Source organism: Thalassophryne amazonica, chromosome 16 (genome assembly GCF_902500255.1).
Source record: "Thalassophryne amazonica chromosome 16, fThaAma1.1, whole genome shotgun sequence".
Classification (NCBI taxonomy): domain Eukaryota; kingdom Metazoa; phylum Chordata; class Actinopteri; order Batrachoidiformes; family Batrachoididae; genus Thalassophryne; species Thalassophryne amazonica.
The window spans coordinates 41,193,186-41,219,634 of NC_047118.1; the positions used below are offsets into that span (position 1 = coordinate 41,193,186).

Sequence of the window (26,449 nt, forward strand, 5' to 3'; positions counted from 1 at the left end):
CGTCTCACCATCAGTGGACCTAATGTCATTCGTTACTTGATAATTAGTGCTAACCTGGAACTAACAGTGCTGAAATCTAAATTAAATACATTAAAATTTCACACAGTGGAAATATTGCTAACCTTTGGTGGTCTCTTAGTAAAATTAACTGCACAGCAATCTGTACTCTCGCAGATATTTGTAATAAAATGCTCAAAGAACATAGAGTTGACTGGACCGAGTTGAGTTGCAGGTACAGCTCCACAGAGCGGCTCGATGACCCCCTCCCCAACCCCCCTGATGGTGGACTGGACACCTGCATGGACTCTCATCAATTGTTGTGTTATGTTCTGTACTGTAAAGCTTTTTGGTAGCATGGCCTGTGCAGTGGGTCACCCCTTTGAGTCTGGTCTGCCTGAGGTTTGTTCCTCAGTATCTTCAGAGGGAGTTTTCTTTATCACTGTCACCTGTGTGCTTGCTCTAGGGGTTGGTAAGGTTAGACCTTACTTGTGTGAAGCGAGGCAGCTTTGTTGTGATTTGGTGCTATATAAACTAAATAAATTGAATTGAAATTGATGACTTTATGGCTTAAAATAGATTAAGACATGTCACCTTGTACAGGTGACATGATGGAATACAGACAAGACCACTTTTTGTACCAGGCTATAAAAATGTTTATGTTCTAAAGTTGGACATTTTAACATGGGGATCTGTGGGGATTGACTCGCTCTGACCTTGGTTTACTTCTTCTGCACTGTTTCCTGATAGTGCATGTAGCTATATCCCCAGTAACTATGTGGACCTAAGGAGGCGGGCAGGCATGCAATCACCTGTGCAAATCAGTCAAGATGGTGCCAATGTCTGATGTAGTCATAAAAACGGCCTTTAAGTTGTATTTCTTTGAATTGTGGAAGGAACCTGAAGCCCTCAAATAAAGCTCATGCAGAAATGTGGAGGGATGCAGAGATCCAAATGCCAGTTCTAGTCTAAAACCCAGGCATTTTCTTCCCCCTGTAAAACCACAGTGCTAATCACTAAATCGCTCTTTTTTTTTTTTCTTCGTGTAATGAATCATTTCAAGTCTACACAGCTGGCTGGCTGACCTGCTGTTTTTAGGTCAGACCCTCTGAATTTGAGCACCGGCAGACATTGTTCACAAATGTTCCCCAAACACACATGAACATTAAAGGTCAGGACTCTGAGAATAACTCCTGTGATATTTAAAAACATTGTTTCATAATGGCCTTGCTAGTGCTGATGCTAAGGTAAGAAGAGGAATCATGTGGCAGCTATCTGTGGCCTCTCCAGCAATAGGAGCTGCGTAAAGCCAGCAGGCTGAATTTAGTGCCAAGGTTATGCGAAGTGGTGACTTTGCTCAATGCATCTAAGGTTTGCAAATTTGAATTTAACAAATGCACCGAAATGCTTGTACTGAACTGACGCTCAGGGTGTGCTGTGCCTCCAACAAGTACAGTAGTGTTCAGAATAATAGTAGTGCTATGTGACTAAAAAGATTAATCCAGGTTTTGAGTATATTTCTTATTGTTACATGGGAAACAAGGTACCAGTAGATTCAGTAGATTCTCACAAATCAAACAAGACCAAGCATTCATGATATGCACACTCTTAAGGCAATGAAATTGGGCTATTAGTAAAAAAAAAGTAGAAAAAGGAGTGTTCACAATAATAGTAGTGTGGCATTCAGTCAGTGAGTTCATCAGTTTTGTGGAACAAACAGGTGTGAATCAGGTGTCCCCTATTTAAGGATGAAGCCAGCACCTGTTGAACATGCTTTTCTCTTTGAAAGCCTGAGGAAAATGGGATGTTCAAGACATTGTTCAGAAGAACAGTGTAGTTTGAGTAAAAAGTTGATTGGAGAGGGGAAAACTTATACGCAGGTGCAATAAATTATAGGCTGTTCATCTACAATGATCTCCAATGCTTTAAAATGGACAAAAAAACCAGAGACGCATGGAAGAAAATGGAAAACAACCATCAAAATGGATAGAAGAATAACCAGAATGGCAAAGGCTCACCCACTGATCAGCTCCAGGATGATCAAAGACAGTCTGGAGTTACCTGTAAGTGCTGTGACAGTTAGAAGACGCCTGTGTGAAGCTAATTTATTTGCAAGAATCCCTTGCAAAGTCCCTCTGTTAAATAAAAGACATGTGCAGAAGAGGTTACAATTTGCCAAAGAACACATCAACTGGCCTAAAGAGAAATGGAGGAATATTTTGTGGACTGATGAGAGTAAAATTGTTCTTTTTGGGTCCAAGGGCCGCAGACAGTTTGTGAGACGACCCCCAAACTCTGACGTCAAGCCACAGTTCACAGTGAAGACAGTGAAGCATGGTGGTGCAAGCATCATGATATGGGCATGTTTCTCCTTGGGCCTATATATCACATACCAGGTATCATGGATCAGTTTGGATATGTCAAAATACTTGACAATGGGTGTTTCAACAAGACAATGACCCCAAGCACACTAGTAGACGAGCAAAATCTTGGTTCCAAACCAACAAAATTAATGCCTCGCAGATGTGAAGGAATCATGAAAAACTGTGGTTATACAACTAAATACTAGTTTAGTGATTCACAGGATTGCTAAAAAAGCAGTTTGAACATAGTAGGTTTGAGTTTGTAGCATCAACAGCAGATGCTACTATTATTGTGAACACCCCCTTTTTTTTTTCTTTTTTTTTTACTAATAGCCCAATATCATAGCCTTAAGAGTGTGCATATCATGAATGCTTGGTCTTGTTGGATTTGTGAAAATCTACTGAATCTACTGGTACCTTGTTTCCCATGTAACAATAAGAAATATACTCAAAACCTGGATTAATCTTTGGCAAAGGCTATACGCCCAACCATTGGGCAAATAAATATAATGTCGTACCTAAATTCACCCAACCGTTGGACAGATAAGTCATACATTGAACGTTACACGCACAACCGCTGGGCAGATAAATATAATGTCTTATCTTATTCGCCCAACCGTGATCGTGTATTTGACACGTTTTGTGCATCTAAACTATGTTTTTTACACCACTTTTTAAGGCTCTATTGTGGCGTATGTTTGACACATTTAATGGTGCCATCTTTAATTACTATGAAAACACTGCAACGGATGAAAACAGACAAACTTCATAAGCATTTTGAACGGAAGCCTGTTAACGATGACGAAACAGTTTTTGAACAAAATGCTGCTTGTTGGTGTCAGGGACTGAGGTGGCGAGGCACAGCGGGCGGATGGATACAAATGCATGACTCAGATGTGGGTTAAGGAAAAGGCTTTATCCAAAAAACAGGCTCAGGTCGATACACAGGGTCACAAGCAGGCAGGCGGCGGCGTGGTCAGTGACAAGCAGAGTTCCAGCACGAGCAAACAGGTGTATCAGAGAAGGCAAAAACGTAGTCAAAAAACAAGCAGGGTTCAGGCACGGAGAAGCAGGTTAACAGGCTCAGGCAGAAACGTGGTTAAGGACAAGCAGAGGTCGAGAACGGCAAAAACACAGACTATGACAGGATACAGGTGGCTTGGAACGAGGCAGAATGCACAACGAACTAGCAGTGAGCTGTTGAAGACAAGGGGTTTAAATCAGAGGATAATCAGGGCGTGATGATATGCAGGTGCAGGAAAGAAGGCGTGGCTGAGTGAGACGAGTGGAGTGACAGGTGGGCGTGTCAGACAAAAGCAGGAAAAAGAGGAATATGACAGTGACCGAACAAATGTTAAACTATAAGGAAATAATGATACCTAGAATACAAATGTGGTAACAGAATAAACAAAGGCAGGAATAGAACAGAAAATTAAAGGCTGGACCTAACCTAGATTAGAACTCAACATGTGGCAGGAGTGTACAGAAAACCCTGATTTACAAATGTGCTCAAGACAGTGACTGAATAACCAGAAAGTAAACGATGAAGACTAAACTAGAACAGAACTCAAGTGGCTGAAGTGTAACAGATAATCCTCAAAACTTAATGTGATAACACAGTATGACTAAATAAAAAGCAGCGACTAAACTATAACAGAACTTAACGTGGCTGAAGTGTAACAGATCATAAAACCAAGACCAAAGTGGAAGAAACAGAAAATAAACATTCAGGGTCAGACAGAAGGACAAAGAGAGGGAAATAGACAGAGACTGGGGGACAAAACCAGATTCGGGGCAGGTCCAGGGCTAAAACCTGACAGTTGGCTGTAAGATGGTGTTAGTTTGACACTGCTCCCTGGGTGTGATGAGCCAAACAGAACCACTTTAGATCACAGCTCCTCCGCAGGCTGCGAACCCTCCTGCAGCCGGTGAGAAAATATCCGCCTTTTTTCCCTCCCGCGTTGAAACCGTAAGTGAGCTTACAAGCGCGCTCATTGGTCGGTTGTGGTGGGCGTATATGCTCGCATATTTACTTTATTGACCCAACGGTTGGCCGTATAGCCACTCTCTTAATCTTTTTAGTCACATAGCACTACTATTATCCTGAACACTACTGTAACTCATTACAAACTGGCACAAACTTTTCTGAGATCCTTAACCCTCTGGGGTCTGAGGGCATTTTTTGTACAGTTCACTCGCCTGTCATAAATCTTTTATTATTGCTGTTAAAAGCTCACCCTGTATCCCACAATCAAGTGGTATGTCTCTTTTTTTCAGGACAACCTGTACTTTCAGAATATATATATATATATATATATATATATATATATATATATATATATATATATATATATATATATATATATATATATATATATATATGCTATAGTGGTGTTTTATAAGTGTAATAAAGGTTTACAATCAGAAATAAGAAAGGAAAAAAATAAAGTGGAAAATAATTTTCACACACATTTATGCAAAACACACAGCAAACTATAATAAACAACTATTTTGACACTTTATAAAGGTAGTTTGGGATCTTGTACAAAAGAATGTACAAAATAAAGGTTCTAACAATAAACACAAATGCAGATTTTGAACAATATATACAAAATGGTCTATGCATTTTATTTGTCTTTATGCCACATCTCAAAGCAATTTCTGTCTGCTATTACACAAAGGCTTACAAAAACTTTTTATTTCAATGGAGTTTGACTCCCTCTTGGAATGTGTTCCTGCACTGTAAACAATCTATCTTAACAGTTTGAGGCCCTGTTACCCCCCCCCCCCCCACCACCACCACCACCACCACCACCATTCATATGCACAAGGCTGCACTTTTTCGCATGGAGCCAGCAGCCAGAGGGCTATTCACATAGCATTCACATTCACAAGAGTAACACATCGTTGCTCCTAGCAATCTTTGGACTACCATGTGAGACTGCTCTGCCCTACGATTGGATATTGGAAAACTATGTGATGCTGAACCATTTCCGATTGGACACTCACATTGTGCAAATCATCACACAGCTTCTATAAGGAGTACAAACACGGTGAACAGCTGGCTCGAAAGTTTGCGGAGTTCACTTTTCAGCAAAAAGAAAAAAAAATTTCTATCGCATATCATTAAAAAGTTTATTTATAATTTAGTGAAACTTGTACTTAGCCAACGTATACAATGGCGTCGGCCCCAGGGGGTTGATGGGATAAGTTCAGAAAAAAAAGGATGGTTGGAAGTCACATGAAACGAAAACTCTGAAACAGCTCTGACTTCCCAAATAGGTGTAGACAGATTAAAAAGTTTGAAATATCAGGATATTTCATTTTTTTCAGTGCAACATATTGTAAAATCTGCATGTCTCAACATCTTTGTTCCATCATTTTGCTCATGTTGTGTGGAGCATTTAATTGTTTATCCACCAGGGGGCAGATTAAGCAGTCATCTGTTCTGATGTTCTGACATACAGTGTTTGTCACTGTAAAGATGCACTGGGACCAAATTTTGGTCAAATTCACGTAGTTGCTTTTCAGAACACTCTGCCATTTTCATTTTGTTGTTATTTTGTTGTATCTTCTGGAGGAGGTGAGGGGTGGGGCTGACTGCTCCAGCAGATGTAATGTCTCTGTGGCCTTATTGTAGATATTAGTATCACAACTTCTTACTCAAAGAATGTTTCCAACAAATACCTGCATCACACATGTGGTCATGTGAGTAACTTTTTCAGATTTTATTTTTCTTATTCAAATGCAAATCTGGTCCACAGGTGACTGTGACTGATAAGATAACAGACAGTTATTATCTTATATAGTGGGAGGAGTCAAATGATCATGACATCATATTTGATTGGATTCAATATATGTGTTCCTGAGGATTATCCAGAAGAGTTGTCATTATAAAAAAACAAAACAGACAATCCAACAAACAAAAATAATAATAAAATAACATAAACACACTGATAAGAAATATGATGTTTTAAGGACAAACATGAGTGGAACGTAAAAGTAGTTTTAAAAAATTATTATTATTGTTATTTTAATGAAATGTACTTACATTAAACTTACTAAATAAAATCATTCACCACACTCACACTTTTAATATAAAGATGACTTACTGCCCTCTGCTGGAATGGTGTGTGCGTCCAGAAAGTAGGTAGCAACATCCACTGTTCAGTGTTGTTAGCTAATATCCGTAGCTTCTTCAAAAACGGCAAATGTCAGCTGTCCACAGTTTGTCTGTGATCGAAGTTTCACACACGTACGCATGCATGCACACACATCTGCTGTAAATGGGTGCTTTTAATTTGACAAAAAAAAAGATGGTGGTGGAAGACATTAAAAGCACTACACATTTCACTCATAGTACCAACATGTTACTTAACTCACTCATGGTAAGAGCAACATAACACTTAAGTAAACTGACTAAACCAATTTTAGGAAAAAATCTCAATAACTGTTTATTCACATCTTGTGCAACCACATTAAACTACAAGCATTAAATAAAAAGTTATTGAGATTTTATTCAAATTTTTGACAATAAAAAAATCTTCAGAATCATATAATCATACATTTATTACTCCTAGTTTGCAGTTGAGTGCTTTGCATGACAGCACGCTGACATCAAAGTGTGTGTGTGTGTGTGTGTGTGTCTGAGAATGGGTGAATGTGAGGCATCACTGTAAAGTGCTTAGACCATCAAAGTGCTTTATAAATGCAGTTCATGTACCATAATTGTTATTCTAATCCTGGGCAGCACGGTGGTTAGCACTGTTGCCTGACAGTAAGAAGGTCATGGGATCCACCTGTGGCCTTTCTGTGGGGAGTTTGCATGTTCTCCCCATGTTTGTGTGGGTTCTCTCTGGGTGCGCTGGCTTCCTCCCACATCCCAAGACATGCAGGATAGCTGGATTGGAAACTTTAAATTTTCCGTAGGTGTGCATGCGGGTGTAAATGTGTTTGTTTGTCTATATGTGGCCCTGCAACACACTGGCATCCTGTCCAGGGTGTAGCCCTCCGCCTGCCCTATGACTGCTGGGATAGGCTCCAGCCCCCTGCCACCCAATCTTGGATAAGTGGTTGAAGATGAGTGAGTGTGTGTGTGTGTGTTATTCTAATCCTAACACTCGTTTCTGAGCATTAAATACAAAACAATCATTGCACATACATGCACAAATTTGTAGGAATATGCATAAAATATCATGCTTTACTTTTCATATATCATATGAAGCACATCATGAGAATATGTTGTGCAAAAACGCATCAGTGCAAATATTAATTGGTCTTGGACTAATTTGGTTATAATGACAAAAACATGTAACCAATGAGAAATTTTGATAGAAAAAATATGATTGGAGTTTCATCCTTAAATATTATTATATGCATTCACTAATTTTCTATACCCGCTTGGGCACGGTGGGCTGCAGCCTATCCCAGCAGTCATAGGGCAGGAAGCACCCTGGAGAGGCCACCCGTCTGTCACAGGGTCGCATGTAGACAAACCAACCTAAAATGTGAGACCGGGCTGAGACAAACTCACTGACGTGCATACAATTCACTTGACCTGCATATCTTTGGAAGCGCGAGGAAGCGAATCACACAGACAGGACCAGATGGGCAGCAATCCCAGGGCCTTCTCCCTGTGAGGCTAACCCACCATGCCATCTCCATTGGTGAATTTTATAGGAGTAAATGTTGCAGAGTAAAATTGACTTTGCTTATATTTGCATTGCAAACAGAGTAAAAGCAGCTTTTGTTTAGCTGTGGCAACAGTCACACTTTCTTGTGTGGACATTATGTGTAAAATGACAGATGCTGCAATGCAACAATAATCTTAAAGAAAGAGAGAAAAAGATGACACAGAAGGCACATTTTGCAATGTGTGGAAATTTAAATGCAAATTGCACATAGTTCATAATAAATACAGTGTTGATTCTTTTAGATCTCACTGATTTGAATGTAAGATTTCAGACAAGATCACAACTACTGTCCCTGCTGGTGACTCATAAGAGAGGAAATGTTGCAGAGAGGCGGTTGTTTCTTTGTATGCAGATTGTGAGCCATTCTTCAGACAGGGGGCGGGCGGGAGCGAGATGCTGCGCACCGCCGCACTCTTGGAAATCTGCAGCTCCGCCGCTGGTGCGTAATCAGGCCGGTGCAGCTCCGAGGCGCACAGACACTTTCTGATTGATAAGACTCCTTGGAAGGAGCAGGAGCGCAAACTGCAGTTCTGTGCGCTCATTTCACACCGGACTCTCCCTCGGACGCATCACGGTTCAAAACAACGGCTGCAAGAGAGAGAAGAGTTTAGATCAGTGCTTTTCAACTCATCCTTGGAATAATTTGAATTTGCGTAATTATTCTTAAACTTTGACACTTCTGTTGGACAGCTTTGTTTTGCCTTGTGTGGACCTTTTGCAGTTTGGACTAGTTTATTGACTTTTGCGCAAAACAAAACGCAAACACACAACCTAAGTGAACATCACGCCGAGGGGGGAAAGAGTGGTGGATGTGTTTCTTGATTTGTTTCAGACGGGGATAAAGTTTGGCGTCACTCCGGACAGAGGACAGTGCTGAGGACAGAGGGACCGACGCGCGTCCATAAATGCCCGCTCCGCTGCACAGGCTCCAGGCTGGGCAGCATGACGAGCACGGGCCAAATGCTGCTGTTCGCGTTATTGGCGGCGTGCGCGCGGTGTGGCGTCACACAGGTCAGTTACGTCACACTTCATGATTTAGACGTCACGGCGACAGATCATAAAGGATGTGACACATCAAGACAAATTCATCAGTTTCATGTAAGCGCCAGATGTGGCGCGCAAGAATTTTTTGAAGGTTTTTGTGTCTGTCTTCTAGTCTGTCTGTCGGATTGTTTGTTTGCATTTTGACTCAAAAAGTAGAGAATAGAGCTTAAAGAAAATTTATGGAGAAATGCTGCTTGGGGCCATGAAAAGTTGCTAAAAATGTGAGACAAAAAATGAAAGTGATGGTGAGGAATATGACTTGCATGGTGATCTTTCATCATTTTCTTTAAAGTTGTGAGAAATATTTTGTGCATATTTGAAGAAGTAGTGGATATACACATGCAAATGATATTTAAAATTGAGAATCTTAGCTTATTTTATCTTAGCTTTTACCAATTTGAAGCACCTTGTGGTGACTTATGTCGTGATTTAAATGGACTGCATTTATATAGCGCTTTCCCATCTGCATCAGACGCTCAAAGCACTTTACAATTATGCCTCACATTCACCTCGATGTCAGGGTGCTGCCATACAAGACGCTCTCTACACACCGGGAGGAACCAGGGGATTAAAGACCTTGCCCAAGGGCACTTAGTGATTCACCATCACCTCCCCCAATTTGGTTGATTTGGTGCTATATAAATAAATTGAATTGAACTGAATGACCTTATGATGTCTCTCACACACACAAAACTCCCATAACTATACAAGCAATGAATTTTTATGGGTGTGATAAGACTATTTCATGAGGTGAAAGATGGAATGTTCCATCCTTCACTGAATTTTTTCAATTTCACAAATGTAAAAACATTCATTATTTGTTTTATATAACACCTAAAATAGATTCTTGTCGTTTGATGTTTTATTAATTTACAGACAAGAGAAAAGGGACTTACATTTTGATGCACACCACTGGTTCTTTGATACCAAGGTTCCAAACAGTCCAACAGGAACAGCAGTCCAATCCAATCAAAAAATTGTTCTCAGTCAGCTTCAATCGGATCAGATTGAATTGATGAATTGAACCATCAGATTGTTGAAAAACAGTCCTGGTGATGTACTCCGTAGGTCATGTTTGTTTTTTAAGCTAAGTGCCGTCACCGCTAGTGTGAGGGCACGCGGCCTGGTGTGCAATAGCACAAAACGTATAGAACCAAAATTCCAGAGTCTATGGAACACAATGGCAAATGATACAAATAATCCACATCACATGACATACAAACCAACAATCAAATGACAAGGATCAAATCAAGGCAATATATCAAGTCAAATTTAAGACCTCTCTGTTTTGTTTGGGGAAGGTATAGTCCTGGAATTCTATCTATCTATCTATCTATCTATCTATCTATCTATCTATCTATCTATCTATCTATCTATCTATCTATCTATCTATCTATCTATCTATCTATCTATCTATCTATCTATCTATCTATCTATCTATCTATCTATCTATCTATCTATCTATCTATCTATCTATCTATCTATCTATCTATCTATCTATCTGTCTGTCTGTCTGTCTGTCTGTCTGTCTGTCTGTCTGTCTGTCTGTCTGTCTGTCTGTCTGTCTGTCTGTCATCTCATTGTCTCAGTTTTGAACACATTGACTGGTTACTGACACCACTCTAGGAAGCAACACCCAAGTGTCCCATAAATCGAAAAGGAAGATTGACCTGGCACAACAGTCAGAAAGTTTCTTCATTTAATTTTATTTTTTAGTAGTGTGATGGAACATGTCAAACTAAATATTTTGTTTTCTCAAGTAATAAAGTGTGAGTGTTCACACGTTCCTCCAGAACAACCCGCTTTGGTCCTCAGGCTAAGATAAAAGTTTGACACTTCTGATTTGAGTCCTTTTGTAATGATTAATTAATTATTATATCAGCTGAAAGAGAGGTATGGTTGAAAGATGTGGTTGTGTTTGCTGTTTTGTCTATGAGTAACGTCATCATGCATGATGCAAACAGTGAAATGTAGACGTATGGGACTATTATAGCGCAGGAGAAATCTTTAGCTTAATGTCTCTGAGAGGGTTGGGGTGGAGAGAATAACTGTTATTCCTGCCATTAGGAAGTGTTCTGTATGGCTGCCTGGGGCGGACGCATTGTGTAGTTTGATGAGTCAGGAAACAGAAGGAGCCCTGACTGGCTCGTCTCAGCTTTGTGCACAATGTGGTTTAAGTGATGCATTCACAGATGCTCCTCCAGATGTTGATGCTGAGACCATCAAGATGACATATTGCGACACTGTACAGCGGGGGTCACCACCCTGCTCCTGGAGATCACCTGTCCTGCATGGTTTCTACGTGTACTTGCTACAATCACAGCTGATTGGTCAACATTGGTGTTTCCGAGCCCTTGATTGGTTGAGGACACCTGACTTAGTAATGTTTAGAAACCATGCATGGCAGGTGATCTCCAGGAGCAGTGGCACTGAACCCTGGGGATTGTTGTGCAGGAATCAGTCCATGTTCACACTGATTGTCTTTTTAGATTCTTTCTGAGGCAGTTTGACTGATTGATGTGTGAAATATCCAAACACAGTATGAATCACTTTCCTGAGAGGTTTTCTTGCTAGAAAGACCTTTGTTAACTGTTCACTACATTTCCCTGCACCTTCTGGAGGAATGTTTGCAGGTATGTGTGTCAGTTTTTGTCATTTCAAATTGTTGCACCACACAAAGAAAAACAAAACATCTGGCTATTAATTCAAATATTTTAAAGTATACCTACCTTTTTTATGTAGCTACTCAAATCTCAATATCAATGTTGGATCACACCTGGTTTCAAGCATGTGAAAGAACCTTTCAACCATTTCACATAAACATCCACTGGTACCAGACATACTATACCTCAAACTCATCCCAGTTCATCCACATACCGACGATTTTCATATTTTATTGTATTATTTTTTTATTGTAATATGGACATAGTTGGTATCCTTTGGTGTCTGTATAGCCCATAGGTGGCACTATTATGGGGTTTGATGGGGTTCTAAGCTCCAGTAATATACAAATAATGCATGTTTATGAGTTCAATAGTACAAATATTTCATGAGGTGAAAGCTGGAATGTACCATTCAATGAGGTGAAGCCAGGTTGAATGGTATGTTCCAGCTTTCACCAAATTAAATATTCGTTCCATTGAAAGAACGGAAACACATTCATTATTTGTTTTATATAATGGCGAAAATAGATCCTTGTCATTTGATATTTTATTAATTTATAAATAACAGAAAAGGGACTTACATTTTGGTGTGTCACTGGTGCTTAACAGTCCAACACGAACTTTAAATAGGACTCCACAATTGTTCTCAGTAGTCCATAATGCCGTCCTCTGCTGTCTGCTTTCCTCACTCTAGTGAAAAACTACATCAAAAAGTTGTCCAGCTTTTCATCCTAACAGCTCTTCATGCCTCCAGACATCTGACAGTGTGGTGGATTTGTTTTTGTTTTTTGTGTGTTAGAAGAATTAGCAGCGTCATTTAGCTCCTTCAAATTGTTGTCTGCCAACAAAGCAAACTCTGTGTGTGGTAGTGTGGTAGTGTGAGCATGTGCGGTGGTCGGGGTGTGCAATAGCACATTTCATATAGCACCAAAACTACACGCCAAAAAAGAACTATTGCACGGTCAATGAAACACAATGACAAATGGTACGAATAATCCATGTCACATGATATGCAAGCCACCAATCAAATGACAAGGATCCACTCAGCCGTTATATAAGAGCAAATATCAGCAGTGCTTCTTTTTAGCCTATGCAGCCATAGCCAGCCCATACACAGACACGCATCTTTCCCCAGGTGAATTCTAGTATTTGTATGGTTGTTTCCTGGCTTACACTCTGGATAGTTGGCAGAGTTGTGGAGTCCAGTAGCTTAGGTGCCTTTGTTGGTGAGGAACGCTTCACTAGCCTTGACTTTGCAAATGATGCTGTGATCCTTGCAGAGTCAATGGATAGTCTGAATGTAGTACCTGAGAAGTCAGGGTGTCTGGGTACATCAAGACTATGGGGTGGGTAAGGTTTAAACTTGCTCATGTTAGCATCATCAAATAGATTATGTTGCCATTTTGTGCTGTATAAATAAACTGAATTGAAGACTAAGTGGGTGGCATGATGACTTAGTGGTTAGCATTGTTATCTGTTGTCCTGTGATAGACTAGCAGCCTGTGCAGGATGCAACCTGGCTCTTGCCCAGTGACCATTGGGACCCTTAAATGGAATAAGTGGGTATAGAAAATGAATGAATGAAGACTAAGATCCAGGCTTCCTGGATGAGTTCCTGAACCTGGCCATTAGAAATACACATAGCTGAATGGAGTGAAAGTGTCAAACTTCATTTGATATTCATTTATCTCTACAGCGATGTTTGTGTCTGTGGGTTCTCTGCCTTTTAGATTGAGAAATGCCTGGGAAGAGTTTACAGAGTCATAATGTTGCTGGACAAATTTATTTGGCAATACTATTTTTTATTTTTTTTTTTTTTTTGCAGTAGTCTTTAGGGTCCCAGTGTTTCCTGTCTTACTGTATGGTTATGAGACTTGGACACTAACCTGTGACCTAAGGTGACGACTAGGAGTCTTTGTTACTTGGTCTTTACAGAGAATTCTTGGGTATCGCTGGAATGACTGTCAAATGAATAGTGACAGGTGGACTTAGGTGAGAAGTATCACTTGCATGGTGAGAAAACATCAGATATGATATTTTGGCCATGTGGTGCATTTCTCTGGTCATTACCAAGCATCACCCAGGCACCTCAGTTCTGGAGAAGGCTAAGGTGGCACCCACATTTTACCTGATAGACAGATGGTTAGTTTTGAGACATAGGGTTGGACCAGTTGTCTGCTTGCTTGGTTACCATATAGGAACCAAGGTGGTTCCATATTGTGGTGGATGTGGCAAAGCACAGATCCAACGCATGCTCCCAGACCTGACCTACCTGACCATAACCCTAATACCCCCATCACACATAGCCAGAATCACGCAGAATGGCATCAGAATGACGAATCGATGCACATCCGAAAAGTGTTTGGTTTCAGTTCCAAAACGTTCTAACAGCCATCTTCGAGAGTCCACACAGGTGGTCACAATCAGCCGGTGGCCCTGAGTGTGATGCACATGTTCAAAACCCTCTGGGCGCCTTCAAGATGAGACACCTATTCAACGGCGGTTCATGTGCAATCTGAGGACCATCTGACCGCAATTTACACATTCCGATGCGTGCTGGTATGACCTGCACATGCCACGTATAATATAATGAATAATGTATAATAATGAACACCACTGCACACTACATGTGCTTTGGATGCCATCATGCAGGTGTGGATGAGGTAATCTGGATGTGTTCTGACACTGCTGACCACGCCTCTTTTCCTCCCGACTGTGCCGAATTATGGCAATATTTGCCGTGTCGGGCTGGTTCCTGCACATTTTTGGTATGTGTGACGGGGGCTTTAAGTCTTGCTATAACCACATCCAAATGTGAACACTGTCAATAAGTGGTCACTTTGGGAAGGTGTCAGTATAGCACGATAAATTACCTCAACTCTGTTTCCTGTAAATAAATGTTTCAAATATAAATTACCTTTAAATCTTATTGAAATAATGAAGCATGGTGCAGGACAGACGGGCAAAGCCTGACAGTTGAGGTCAAACAGGAAGACAAATCTTAGGCGAGGATCTAGTCCAGGTCAAGTCAGGCTTGATGATGACTGCCTTTTTTCCTAAAGATTAACTAAATTCTGTGCACCTACATATATATCAATGGATTTCACTCATAAAATAAAGGGTGTTATGGGTATTTGATTCCCCTCTGACTGGGAATATGGTAGTCCTCAGTTTTGCAGAAACTTATGTGTCAAAGTCACATGGCCAGTGCAGATGATCCTCCATCACAGAGGTCGAGCTCTCATAAAGGTAGACTCAAACTTACTCATGATGGATGACTTCAGATTCCACTCATCAAGCCTTCTTTTCATTTTGTGCTTCCTGGAGGCGATGTTCACCACATATAAGCCACAACTCAAATCTGACAAAGTGTTTTAAGGAAGAAAGTTCCAAAAGGCTTTGAGGAATACAAGCAGGAATTCCCCCAATCTGATTTTAATGTTATCAGGTAGCTGTGCAATTAAGGACTTGATACATCAATCATGTGCCATATGAAAAGACTCGATTTAACAGTGAGTGATTTATGAGGGAGAAATTGAAGTCAACTAAAAATATGCACTCGAGGCTGAATCCAAAAGTGTTTGTAACGAAAGGAGTCATATTGTGCAAAATTAGGTTTTTACATTACTTTTACAAGTATTTAGATCCATAATTCTATACCTTTGCATGTGGAAAGGCTGCTGCAGGCAAGATTTTGGCCTGAAATGGCTCTAAAGAAAACCCAAATGCCAATTATTATTATAATACTGTGTAATGTGGAGTTGCCTCAGGAAGGGCAATTGGTGTAAAAGTTGTGACAAATTAAGATGCGCTGTGGTGACCCGAGCACAACGGGAGAAGCCAAAAGAACCTAAATTATGATTATTATTGGGGTCGTGGTTGTTATTATTAATACAATCAACAACAACAATAATAATAATAAAAGCAGATTTAAAGTGTTGTTGTTCCTAACGTGTTGGAACAAAAAGGCTTTTGGTTTTGTTGTACATTGAAGACATTTGAGTTTGAGATTAGTGAGTTAGTTAATTACTTATTTTATTCACTGAATTCTTCTTTCCCTTCCTCATTTCTCACGTCTGCGTGCACTGAAAAAAAATGCTACTTTGGATCAACTTCAAAAAATTGATGTAATTTGTTACAGCTAATTTTTTTTTAGTTTCTCACAATGTATATTTATGATTTTGTGAAGTGATTCCAGCAGATTTAAACTGGAAACCACAATTTTCCATTAGCCCAATGTAAATAAGTACTTTGAATGAAGTGCACTGTGTTTCACTTTTTTCAGTGTGTGGTTGTGTCTTAGCAGCCTCGTCCTCCTCCTCGCTCAGCCCGTGTGCACGTGTGCTGTTGCATCCACAGGCACTGAACTCGACCTCTTTAACTGTGCACAATTTGATAGTTCCTGTGCTGCCCTGCAGCCTGTACCTGGTATTCCTCAGTGTGTCCAACAAGCCTTCAGGGGACCAGCTTCAAATAGTAGATTATGTCCAGGTTTGGTCTATTTTAGCTTTTTTTTTTTTTAGCCAAACAAACAAACAAACAAACAAACAAACAAACAAACAAACAAACAAACAAACAAACAAACAAACAAACAAACAAACAAACAAACAAACAAACAAAAAATGCACCAAAAAGTACTGGACAGTTCAACATTGATGAGGTAAATTGTGCTGCTGTAACTGATATGTACTCTATTGAGCCTGAGTGTGCAACTAGAAAGTTTCATTCATAAAAGAGCTTTTGAGGAATCTCACTCGGCCACATGTGGGACTGCAGCACTGACCCAGATGGAGCTGAATGTTGAAGTAGAGTTTGTTCAAAAAAGGGAAGATGTTTTGGCAGAAACATTGATTCATCCTTATGTGGGAATTTATTTGCTTTTTGAGACTATTAAGGGGGCTCTTTCTTTCTTTTTCTTTTCTTTATTTATTTCATTCATAAAATAAAAACCAAAACACAAGAGTAATTACAATTACCAAGTTACCATGAATGAAAAGGAGCAGAAAGAAGTAATAACTTATGACATGTGCCCCCATCATACACAAGAAAATATAACAGTTCCATCAAACTTTAACAGCCATATGGCTTTTTTAAGACACAATACTCATAACGCATAACACAGAGCAGTTTAAAAAGCACTACTCTGAAATTTCATATTTTTTCAACACAGACAATTTCAAGTTCTTTTTAAACGCATGTATTGACTTAGAATGTTTTATTTCATTGTCAAGACTGTTCCATAAACCAACACCTCTGACTGAAATACACCTTTCTTTATTTGTAGTTCTATACCTGGGTTTTACGAAAACTTCATTTCCTTTCAATTCATATTTACTTTCTCTTTTGGTGAATCTGTTTTGTAGATTAATAGGTAATTTTTTTTAAATGAGCTTTGTACATATTTTGTTCTTTGTTCTTATTTTGGTAAATGCTTTTTAAGGTGGCATCCCATCTAGCCCCCCCCCCTGCTGTCCTCATTGTGGGCTTTAATAAACCAGGATGCATCTCTTTTTGGCAATATTTCACTAATCTTGTATCTTGCTGTGTCAGAAACTTCAGAATTTATTTTAACCTTCACATGTTGAATCACATATACAATTTTCTGCTTTGCGTTGGATGAATGTGTTTGCATCTGTTTCGATTATCAGACCTGAATTGTTTATTTAATGTTTCCTGCTTAGTCACAAATCGTCATGAGAGCAGGCACCACCGCGAACAAAGCCGCACACGCTATAATTAACATCAGACACAATTAGCCAAGCAGGCAGGTTTGCTCCTTCTGCGAGGAGAGGAAGTGATTATGATGGCTCCTCAGGGGCATCGGTGGCTCTACAAAAGAGACTTTAGTGTAATACAGCCGGCATTTCCCTGCCGTATAATGTGGCGCTCGGAAAAGCCAACCAACAATAGAGGAAAGTCAGCGGGCAAGTCTCCGGGCAGGGTGTGCATGTGTTCGGATGGCTGTTTCCTTTGGTTAAAACCTGCTTCCCACAAGGACTTATTATAGTCCGCAAAACCTCTATAGGATGTTCAACACAGTCATATGGTAAACAGCTTTTACATCTGTAGTGTTCACACAGTTACAGGCACCCAAATTAAATTTCTGATGAGTTAAAATTTTAATTTTTAGATATCGCTAATTCAGGTTTACTGGTCTTGACTTCACGGGGGAGTCTAAGATGGCACCACGTGAGAAGCGGAGTGAAGAATAGGAGTGTCTGCGATAGTCCTGAATTAAACCTAAGATCCAGGCTTTCAGTGACTTCCTGGACTCGGTCATGAGAGGTGTATCTGTAAGCGGCGAATGTGTTGAACTTGGACAGAAATTCACTTGGTGGTTCGTTGTCCTTGACCTTTGAGAATGAGAAATGCCTGGGAAGAGTTCATGGAGTCACAAGGTCACTGGACAAAGACTTGGACATTAACCACTAACCAGAAGTCCTGGATGTCTAGGTCTCTTTGAAGGATCCTTGGATACATAATGACTTAATGGCAAACAAACATAAGCTATAATATATCAGCCATGTGTTGTGTTTCTCTGTGCAAGATACATTATGCAGGTGCCTCAGTGTTGAGGATCCTAGCAGCTGGATTAGGCCAAGGGGATATCCAAGATCAGCAACCTGTGGCTCCAGAGCTGCATGTAGCACTTTAGCCATCCCCAGATGCTCCCTATAGCTTTGGCAATGCCCCATATTCATATAATTTTCTCAGTGGCAGCATCTTTTAAGTTGAAAATCACAAATTTTCAGAAAGACTCTGTGACATCTGTGGCAGTAGATGCTATGTTCCTGCTGAGGGTGAATACTTTTACATCAGGGTATGTCAGATAAAGTAAGTGCAGAGTGGAACGGAAGGATAGTGGTTGAAGTATGAAGTGACATATTAGAAAAAAATGCAGTGTTACCTTATCTCTTGCACCACTAGCTCACGAGATATCGTCAAAATTCACCATGATAGATGGAGTTGCACCTGCTGTCTTCCTGGGTGGTTGCTGTCCAGGACCCAAGGCAATTCTGTGGTAAGGTGGATCCAGCGTATGCTCACAGACATGATTTGACTTGAATGTGACAAGAACGAATTATGACATTTGACCTATATGAGTTATAGATGCACAAAATAAGGATTCAGGATATATCGATGACCTCAATATATTTGAAATCGTACTCTAACCATAGACTATCTGACCAGTGACCAGTTATATTAAATGATAGTTCTCACTAATCAGATAATAATTACAGATGCATTAAATGATTATTCTGCACAGCAACATTGCAATTATGACTATTTAAAATGTATGTGTAACATTGACAATCAAGTGAAACCTTTTCTATTTAATGTTTACTGGACAGGATCTATGCTGTTGATGAAGTTTAGCTGTACAACATACAGTAGAAGAAGCACATACAACTTAACCAACAACTTTACACAACAGTTTTTCTGCATTAGAAGCAGACTTCAGCAGACTTCACATGTTCCTTTTTGATCATTTCTCAGTGTGAGATGGTAAAATAAAGGAACCACTCCTACAGCAGAAGTCTCTCGACCCACATCTGATCCCTGTCCATCTTAAACCCATCTTTCATGTATCGATTATCCCTCTTTTTCAGACCTCACTTCTCCTCTCTCTATCACTCCTTCCCCCACTTCCTGACTCCTTTGACCCCTAAATGTTAGCAGATGAGAAGACACAACGCCAACAGTCATTCACGCTGCTCTTAGTGACCATTGTGTGTCCGCTTTGGCTCTTACTCCCACTCGTCTCTCCTCGCCGGGTTAAACCCATGCTTGCTACATGGAATCCCAGCGAGGATTTGGTCCGGGTCTTTGGTGTGGTAGTCTACTGATGCTTTTTATTAATGCTTATTGTTGACTCAGACTTTAAAAAACCCAGTGTTTTGTGATTATCAGCTTCTCAAACAATGATTATAACAGTCCTGATTTAAGGATGCCATTCCCAAATTTGTAAATATATAATGTAATGTATCCTGCATTCTGAGTGCAACTGATATATTTTAACCCCAATGTTCCATTTTTGGTAAAAAAAAAAAAAAAAAAAGAACACAGAATGCCATTAAAAATATTTATTTATTTATTTTTACATCATTGCACTGCCAAATTCAGGATTGCAGGGTGTCCTCAGTTGTTGCCTTGAACAGTGGTGTGTACTTGAATGTGGTGCATTGTCATTTAGATTGATAATTCAAGTGATATGTGTTCTGCAAAGGAAACAGATTTGCACACAGATTATTTATGGAAGCAGCCACCAAATCTCCCTGAGGTGAAGCAGCAGAGCATCTTATTCCTACAACTCCTCACTTGCTGCCATCACAGTCCTCATCATCCTTTTCCATCTTGTGCCTAGCATTATCTTGGTGATACCCACCTGCAAGTTCAGGGAGGTGTGAAAATGTGACACACCAGATTATTAGAAAGTGTGTGTGTGTGTGTGTATATATATATATATACGAGGTCTGTTAGAAAAGTATCCGGCCTTTTTATTTTTTTCAAAAACTATATGGATTTGAATCACATGTGATTGCATCAGCCAAGCTTGAACCTTCGTGCGCATGCGTGAGTTTTTTCACGCCTGTTGGTTGCGACTGACAGCCGTCTGAAATCCACCTGAAAGCCGTCCTGTGAGACCAACACAGAGGTGGTTTTGTGCCGCGTAATGAACGGCTCCATGGCGCGTCCCTCCGCTTTTCTTTCCATGAAAAAAACTCCTGTAACAGTGGAATGTGCCGAAAAAGTGCTGATGTCCACACCTTCTGCCTTTTTGTGGTGGTCAGACGACGTCCCGGATCAACAAAGCCTTCACGTTGGAAATGATCTGGTTGTTTCAGCGGGGTTTGAGCATGTCGATCTGCGCTCGGAGCGCGGCGCGCCCTCAGCAGTTGTGGGCAGTCTTTAAACCTGCTGGAGCACTCCTTAATCTGTGTAATCCCCATAAAATCGTCCCTGAAAGCCATATTAATTTTTCGAATGGTGTCCACCTGGAGGTCTCTCACAGTTTCTGGAAAAAATTGATGCAGCAAAGCTCCAAATCGTTCAGACATTTATTCGCAATAAAAAACGACGAGAGGGGTGGACCACTGCTCACACAAAGCCTGCTCACAGGCGAATGACGCAACCGACAGGCTTGAAAAAACTCACGCATGCGCATGAAGGTTCAAGCTTGGCTGATGCAATCACACGTGATTCAAATCCATATGGTTTTTGAAAAAAATAAAAAGGTCGGATACTTTTGTAACAGACCTCGTATATATGTGTATATATATATATATATATATATATATATATATATATATATATATATATATATATATAATTTGTCCTTTCATAAAATTTTAGCTTTCAGTTCAGTTTTGTTGTAATTTTATGCACTAATACACATCTATGTGTGTACAAGCACAGTGTATGCAAATTTTAAACACACCTATGTTTGGCGTGTGGAATACTGCACCATTTAAATACCAGATAAACTTTGTTTGCTTTCTTCTGCCTTGTGACAGTAATACACGTGGGAGAATGTTACAATATGTATCCACAAAGAAATTAATGCATGTCTTTGACAGCAACAAGCACAAAAACAAGCCCCAATTCCAGCACAATTCTAATGCATCGCATTGAGACACAAAAGGTTCATTTTGACCGAACATCACTATGTGACGCACAAGGAAACGCTAACCCTAACCACAACTATAACATGGCCAAAACCATAACCACAACCATAAGCCAAACGTAGATGAATGTTCCCTGATGACATGGATATGAAGCAGATTGTTCTGTGCTCTGTCTGTGATAAGTGATGTTGCTGTCAAGAAATGCATTTCCCTACACATCACTAAATGACGTGAAGGGGATAAATACCTCAAGCAGAGACCAAGCATAACTATGTGAGGAGTTTGGAATGAGAGTGTGTTGTGAATTCATCAATATTAACACTTGCATAAGTTCAAAATAGGTGTGGAAGAAGAAAAACTGAAATATTGAGATAAGAGAAAATTTAACTCATCCAAAACCCAACCTTGTGTGTGTGCCAAACTCACTTTTTGTAACGAGGACAAACAAGATGTCTGGTCCCTGAAAGCAGGCTGTGAGAAGGAGTTTCCCTGGCATTACCACTCTGTTATAATCTCAGTATTAGTTTAAGTATAAATGAACATCAGTAAGGTCTACTGGTCCACTACAGTGCACCAACACTGGGCTTGATCACACCTTATTTTAAGACCAACATGCTCATGGGTGCACCAATGAGTATATAGATTTGCTGTTTAAAGAATATAGGCACCAAGTGTGAAAGTGACAACTCTATTAGTGGAAACAAGCAATGACACTATGTGCTGGTTTGCACTTGATGGAAGACAGGACACTTAGGGCCTGATTTTCTAAGATCCCAGGTAATGAGTGCTAAATAGCGTGGGCTATCCAAACTTTTGCGTGTTGAGGTAAAGACAGTTTTGGGGGTGATTTACTCAGAGTAAATGTGCAATTGATAGCAAACAAATAATGTGACACAGGCAGCAATTTGTAAGTGAGGATTTTGCGCATGTTAATGCGTGTAAGAAAAAAAAACAAATTACATCAGCCACTTAAGTTAAATTAAATTAATATATATATATATATATATATATATATATATATATATATATATATATATATATATATATATATATATATATATATATATATATATATATATATATATATATATACATACATATATATATATATGGAATTGGGGCTTGTTTTTGTGCTTGTTTTTGTGCTTGTTGCTCAGTTGTCAAGTCGGTACTCCCAACCTGTTCAGGCAGCACCACTGTCCCTTCAGCAGGCCGATTGCCCTCTCCCCTACTGTCTGAGTGTGGGAATGGAGTTCATTGTACTGCCTCTCTTTGTCGGTGTTGGGGTTCATTAGACGGGTCATCAGCCACGTTCGTACTGGGTAGCCACGGCCCCCTAAGGTCAGATGAAGGCAAAATACAATACACCACTTAAATCAAACAAACTATTAATGAATGCTGAAGTACATCATGGCTGATAGTGTGTGACATTCACAACTTTATGCATGCGCTTATTGGCAAATACTGAACACAGGGAGAAAATTGGGTCAAGTCAACAAAGCACAAACCAAAAAAGGATAACAAAAAAACATATCTGAATGCCCAAATGTGCATTGTGCTGGTTTTCATTTGGGACAATTAAATAAATTATTTACTCATTGATGCACACATCACTCTGATGACTTCTTTTCACATTATTAACAGTTTCCCAGCCTCACCTCTAAGTGTCACAAAAGGAACAATAACTGTAGAAATGTGCGTACACCAGCCATGAAGTTGCTGTGGGGCACTGCACATTTCTACAGTCATTTCACTTTTGATACATTGGACGTTAGCGTGGAGAAAGACGTACGCCACATTTTTGTGACTATGCAAAGCTTTGTACATGAGGCCCCATGACTCTTCCTAGAGCTGGCTGACCATCTAAACTGAGCGTTCATGGGAGAAGGTCTTTAGTCAGGGAGGTGACCAAGAATTTGATGGTCACTTTGTCAGAGCTCCAGCATTCCTCTGTGGAGAGAGGAGAACCTTTCAGTAGGACAAATCTAAAAAAAAAAAAGCCTTTCACATTGTCATTATGGGGTATTGTGTGTAGAAGTTTGAGGTGAAACAAAAATAATTTCATCCATTCCTTGCTGTGACCTCTTCTGTTGTCCTCTGATAATAGTGGATAATGAGTACATTTGCTGCACCTTGCACTTCATTACACACAAATTCTGCAACATAACTGAGTGTTTGGCAATAATAAAAAAAAGATCTCCTATTTCAGATGCTTAGTTATTGTCTTATTCATGGTATTTTAACAAAGTAGTGAATAATTATGATGCTTTCTGCTTTTAGAACACACAGATGTCTTTGTGTACAAATCTCTGTGTGTTCCACTGGCAGAATGCCCTAAAATTATTCACTGGCTTGCTAAAATACCATGGATGTAACAAGAATTAAATGTCTAAAATAGATGATTTTTCTATGTTTGTTTGTTGAAATAGCCAGTGCAAATCCTCTTCAACGTATATTCAATTGAATACACCACAAAGACAAGATATTTTTCAAATTGATAAACTTTATTGTTTTTGTGCAAATATTTGCTCATTTTGAAATGGATGCCTGCAACATGTTTCAAAAAGTTGGGACAGTGGTATGTTTACCACTGTGTTACATCATCTTTCCTTCTAACAACACACAAGCGTTTGGGAACTGAGGAAACTAACGGTTGAAGCTTTGTAGGTGGAATTCTTTCCCATTGTTTCTTGATGTACGACTTCAGTTGTTCAACAGTCCGGGGTCTCCGTTGTCGTATTTTGAGCTTCATTATGTGGCACACATTTTCAATGGGCGACAGGTCTGGACTGCAGGCAGGCCAGTCTAGTACTCACAGTCTTTTACTACGAAGCCACGCTGTTGTAACACGTGCAGAATGTGGCTTGGCATTGTCTTGCTGAAATAAGCAGGGACGTCCCTGAAAAAGATGTTGCTTGGATGGTAGCATGTGTTGCTCCAAAACCTGGATGTACTTTTCAGCATTGACATTGCCATCACAGATGTGTAAGTTGCCCATGCCATGGGCACCAACAGACCCCCATACCATCACAGATGCTGGCTTTTGAACTTTGCACTGGTAACAATCTGGATGGTCTTTTTCCTCTTTTGTCTGGAGGACATGACAGCCATGAGTTCGTGAAACATGGACTCATCAGACCACAGCAGACTTTTCCACTTTGTGTCTGTCTATTTCAAATGATCTCAGGCCCAGAGAAGGCGGCGGTGTTTCTGGATGTTGTTGATGTATGGATTTTGCTTTGTATGGTAGAGTTTTAACTTGCACTTGTAGATGTAGCAACAAACTGTGTTAACGGACAATGGTTTTCTGAAGTGTTCCTGAGCCCATGCAGTAAGATCCTTTACACAACGATGTCGGTTTTTAATGCAGTGCTGCCTGAGGGATCAAAGGTCACGGGCATTCAATGTTGGTTTTCGGCCTTGCCGCTTACGTGTAGAAAGTTCTCCAGATTCTCTGAATATTCTGATTATATTATGGACTGTAGATGATGGAATCCCTAAATTCCTTGCAATTGAATGTTGAGAAACATTGTTATTAAACTTCTGGACTATTTTTCCACACAGTTGTTCACAAAGTGGTGATCTTCGCCCCATCTTTGCTTGTGAACGGCTGAGGGATGCTCCTTTTATACCCAATCATGATACTCACCTGTTTCTAATTAACCTGTTCACCTGAGTAATGTTCCAAACAGATATTCTTTGAGCATTCATCAACTTTCCAGCTTTTTTGAAACATGTTTCAGGCATCCATTTCAAAATGAGCAAATATTTGCACAAAAACAAAAAGTCTATCAGTTTGAACATTAAATATCTTGTCTTTGTGGTGTATTCAACTAAATACAGGTTGAAGAGGATTTGCAAATTATTGTATTCTGTTTTATTTACATTTTACACAACGTTCCAACTTCACTGAAATTGGGGTCGCATTTTTGGTTTATCTGTTGTGTATAGAGACCTTTATTCTTAAAGAAACAAGCATGTAATAAAGTTTAATTTACCAGACATTTACAGTGAATGATATACGAGGGCTGTCAATAAAGTATAGGTCCGTTTTATTTTTTCAAAAACTATATGGATTTCATTCATATGTTTTTACGTCAGACATGCTTGAACCCTCGTGCGCATGCGTGAGTTTTTCCACGCCTGTCGGTGACGTCATTCACCTGTGAGCACTCCTTGTGGGAGGAGTCATCCAGCCCCTCGTCGGAATTCCTTTGTCTGAGAAGTTGCTGAGAGACTGGCGCTTTGTTTGATCAAACTTTTTTCTAAACCTGTGAGACACATCGAAGTGGACACGGTTCAAAAAATTAAGCTGGTTTTCGGTGAAAATTTTAACGGCTGATGAGAGATTTTGAGGTGATACTGTCGCTTTAAGGACTTCCCACGGAGCGAGACGTCGTGCAGCACTCCCAGGTGCCGTCGCCAGCCTGTTTTAAGCTAAAAACCTCCACATTTCAGGCTCTATTGATCCAGGACGTCGTGAGAGAACAGAGAAGTTTCAGAAGAAGTCGGTTTCAGCATTTTATCCGGATATTCTACTGTTAAAGGAGATTTTTTTAATGAAAGACATGCGGACGGGTCCGCGCGTCGGGACGCAGCCGGCGCGGTGCGGCAGCACAGGAAAAACACCTCCGTGTTGATAACCATTTGTAAAATCCTGGCGGCTTTTGATGGCTTTCAGTGGAGTGAGTATATGAGAAATTGTTTAACAGCTGGACATGTTCCAACTTGTCCTTAAGGCTTCCAACAGAGGTGTTTTTTCTGTGGCGGAGCGTCGCAGCAGCTGCGAGCCGATGCTGCAATCCGCCCGCACGTCTTTCATTAAAAAAATCTCCTTTAACAGTGGAATATCTGGATAAAATGCTGAAACCGACTTCTTCTGAAACTTCTCTGTTCTCTCACGACGTCCTGGAGTGCTCACAGGCGAATGACGTCACCGACAGGCGTGGAAAAACTCACGCATGCGCACGAGGGTTCAAGCATGTCTGATGTAAAAACATATGAATGAAATCCATATAGTTTTTGAAAAAAATAAAAAGGACCTATACTTTATTGACAGACCT

The 26,449-nt window shown here is 40.0% G+C and overlaps 1 protein-coding gene across 4 annotated transcripts in view; it reads left to right on the forward strand.

Moving 5' to 3' along the window:
• Positions 1–8,489: 8,489 nt before the first annotated feature.
• pdgfbb (platelet-derived growth factor beta polypeptide b) overlaps positions 8,490–26,449 on the forward strand; it is a 28,654-nt gene continuing 10,694 nt past the window's right edge. For all 4 annotated transcript variants that reach the window (XM_034190613.1, XM_034190611.1, XM_034190612.1 and 1 more), the window contains exon 1: positions 8,490–9,064. In XM_034190613.1, coding sequence (XP_034046504.1) covers positions 8,996–9,064 — 69 coding nt within the window. In that variant the 5' untranslated portion in view covers positions 8,490–8,995. The remainder of the gene's footprint in view (positions 9,065–26,449) is intronic.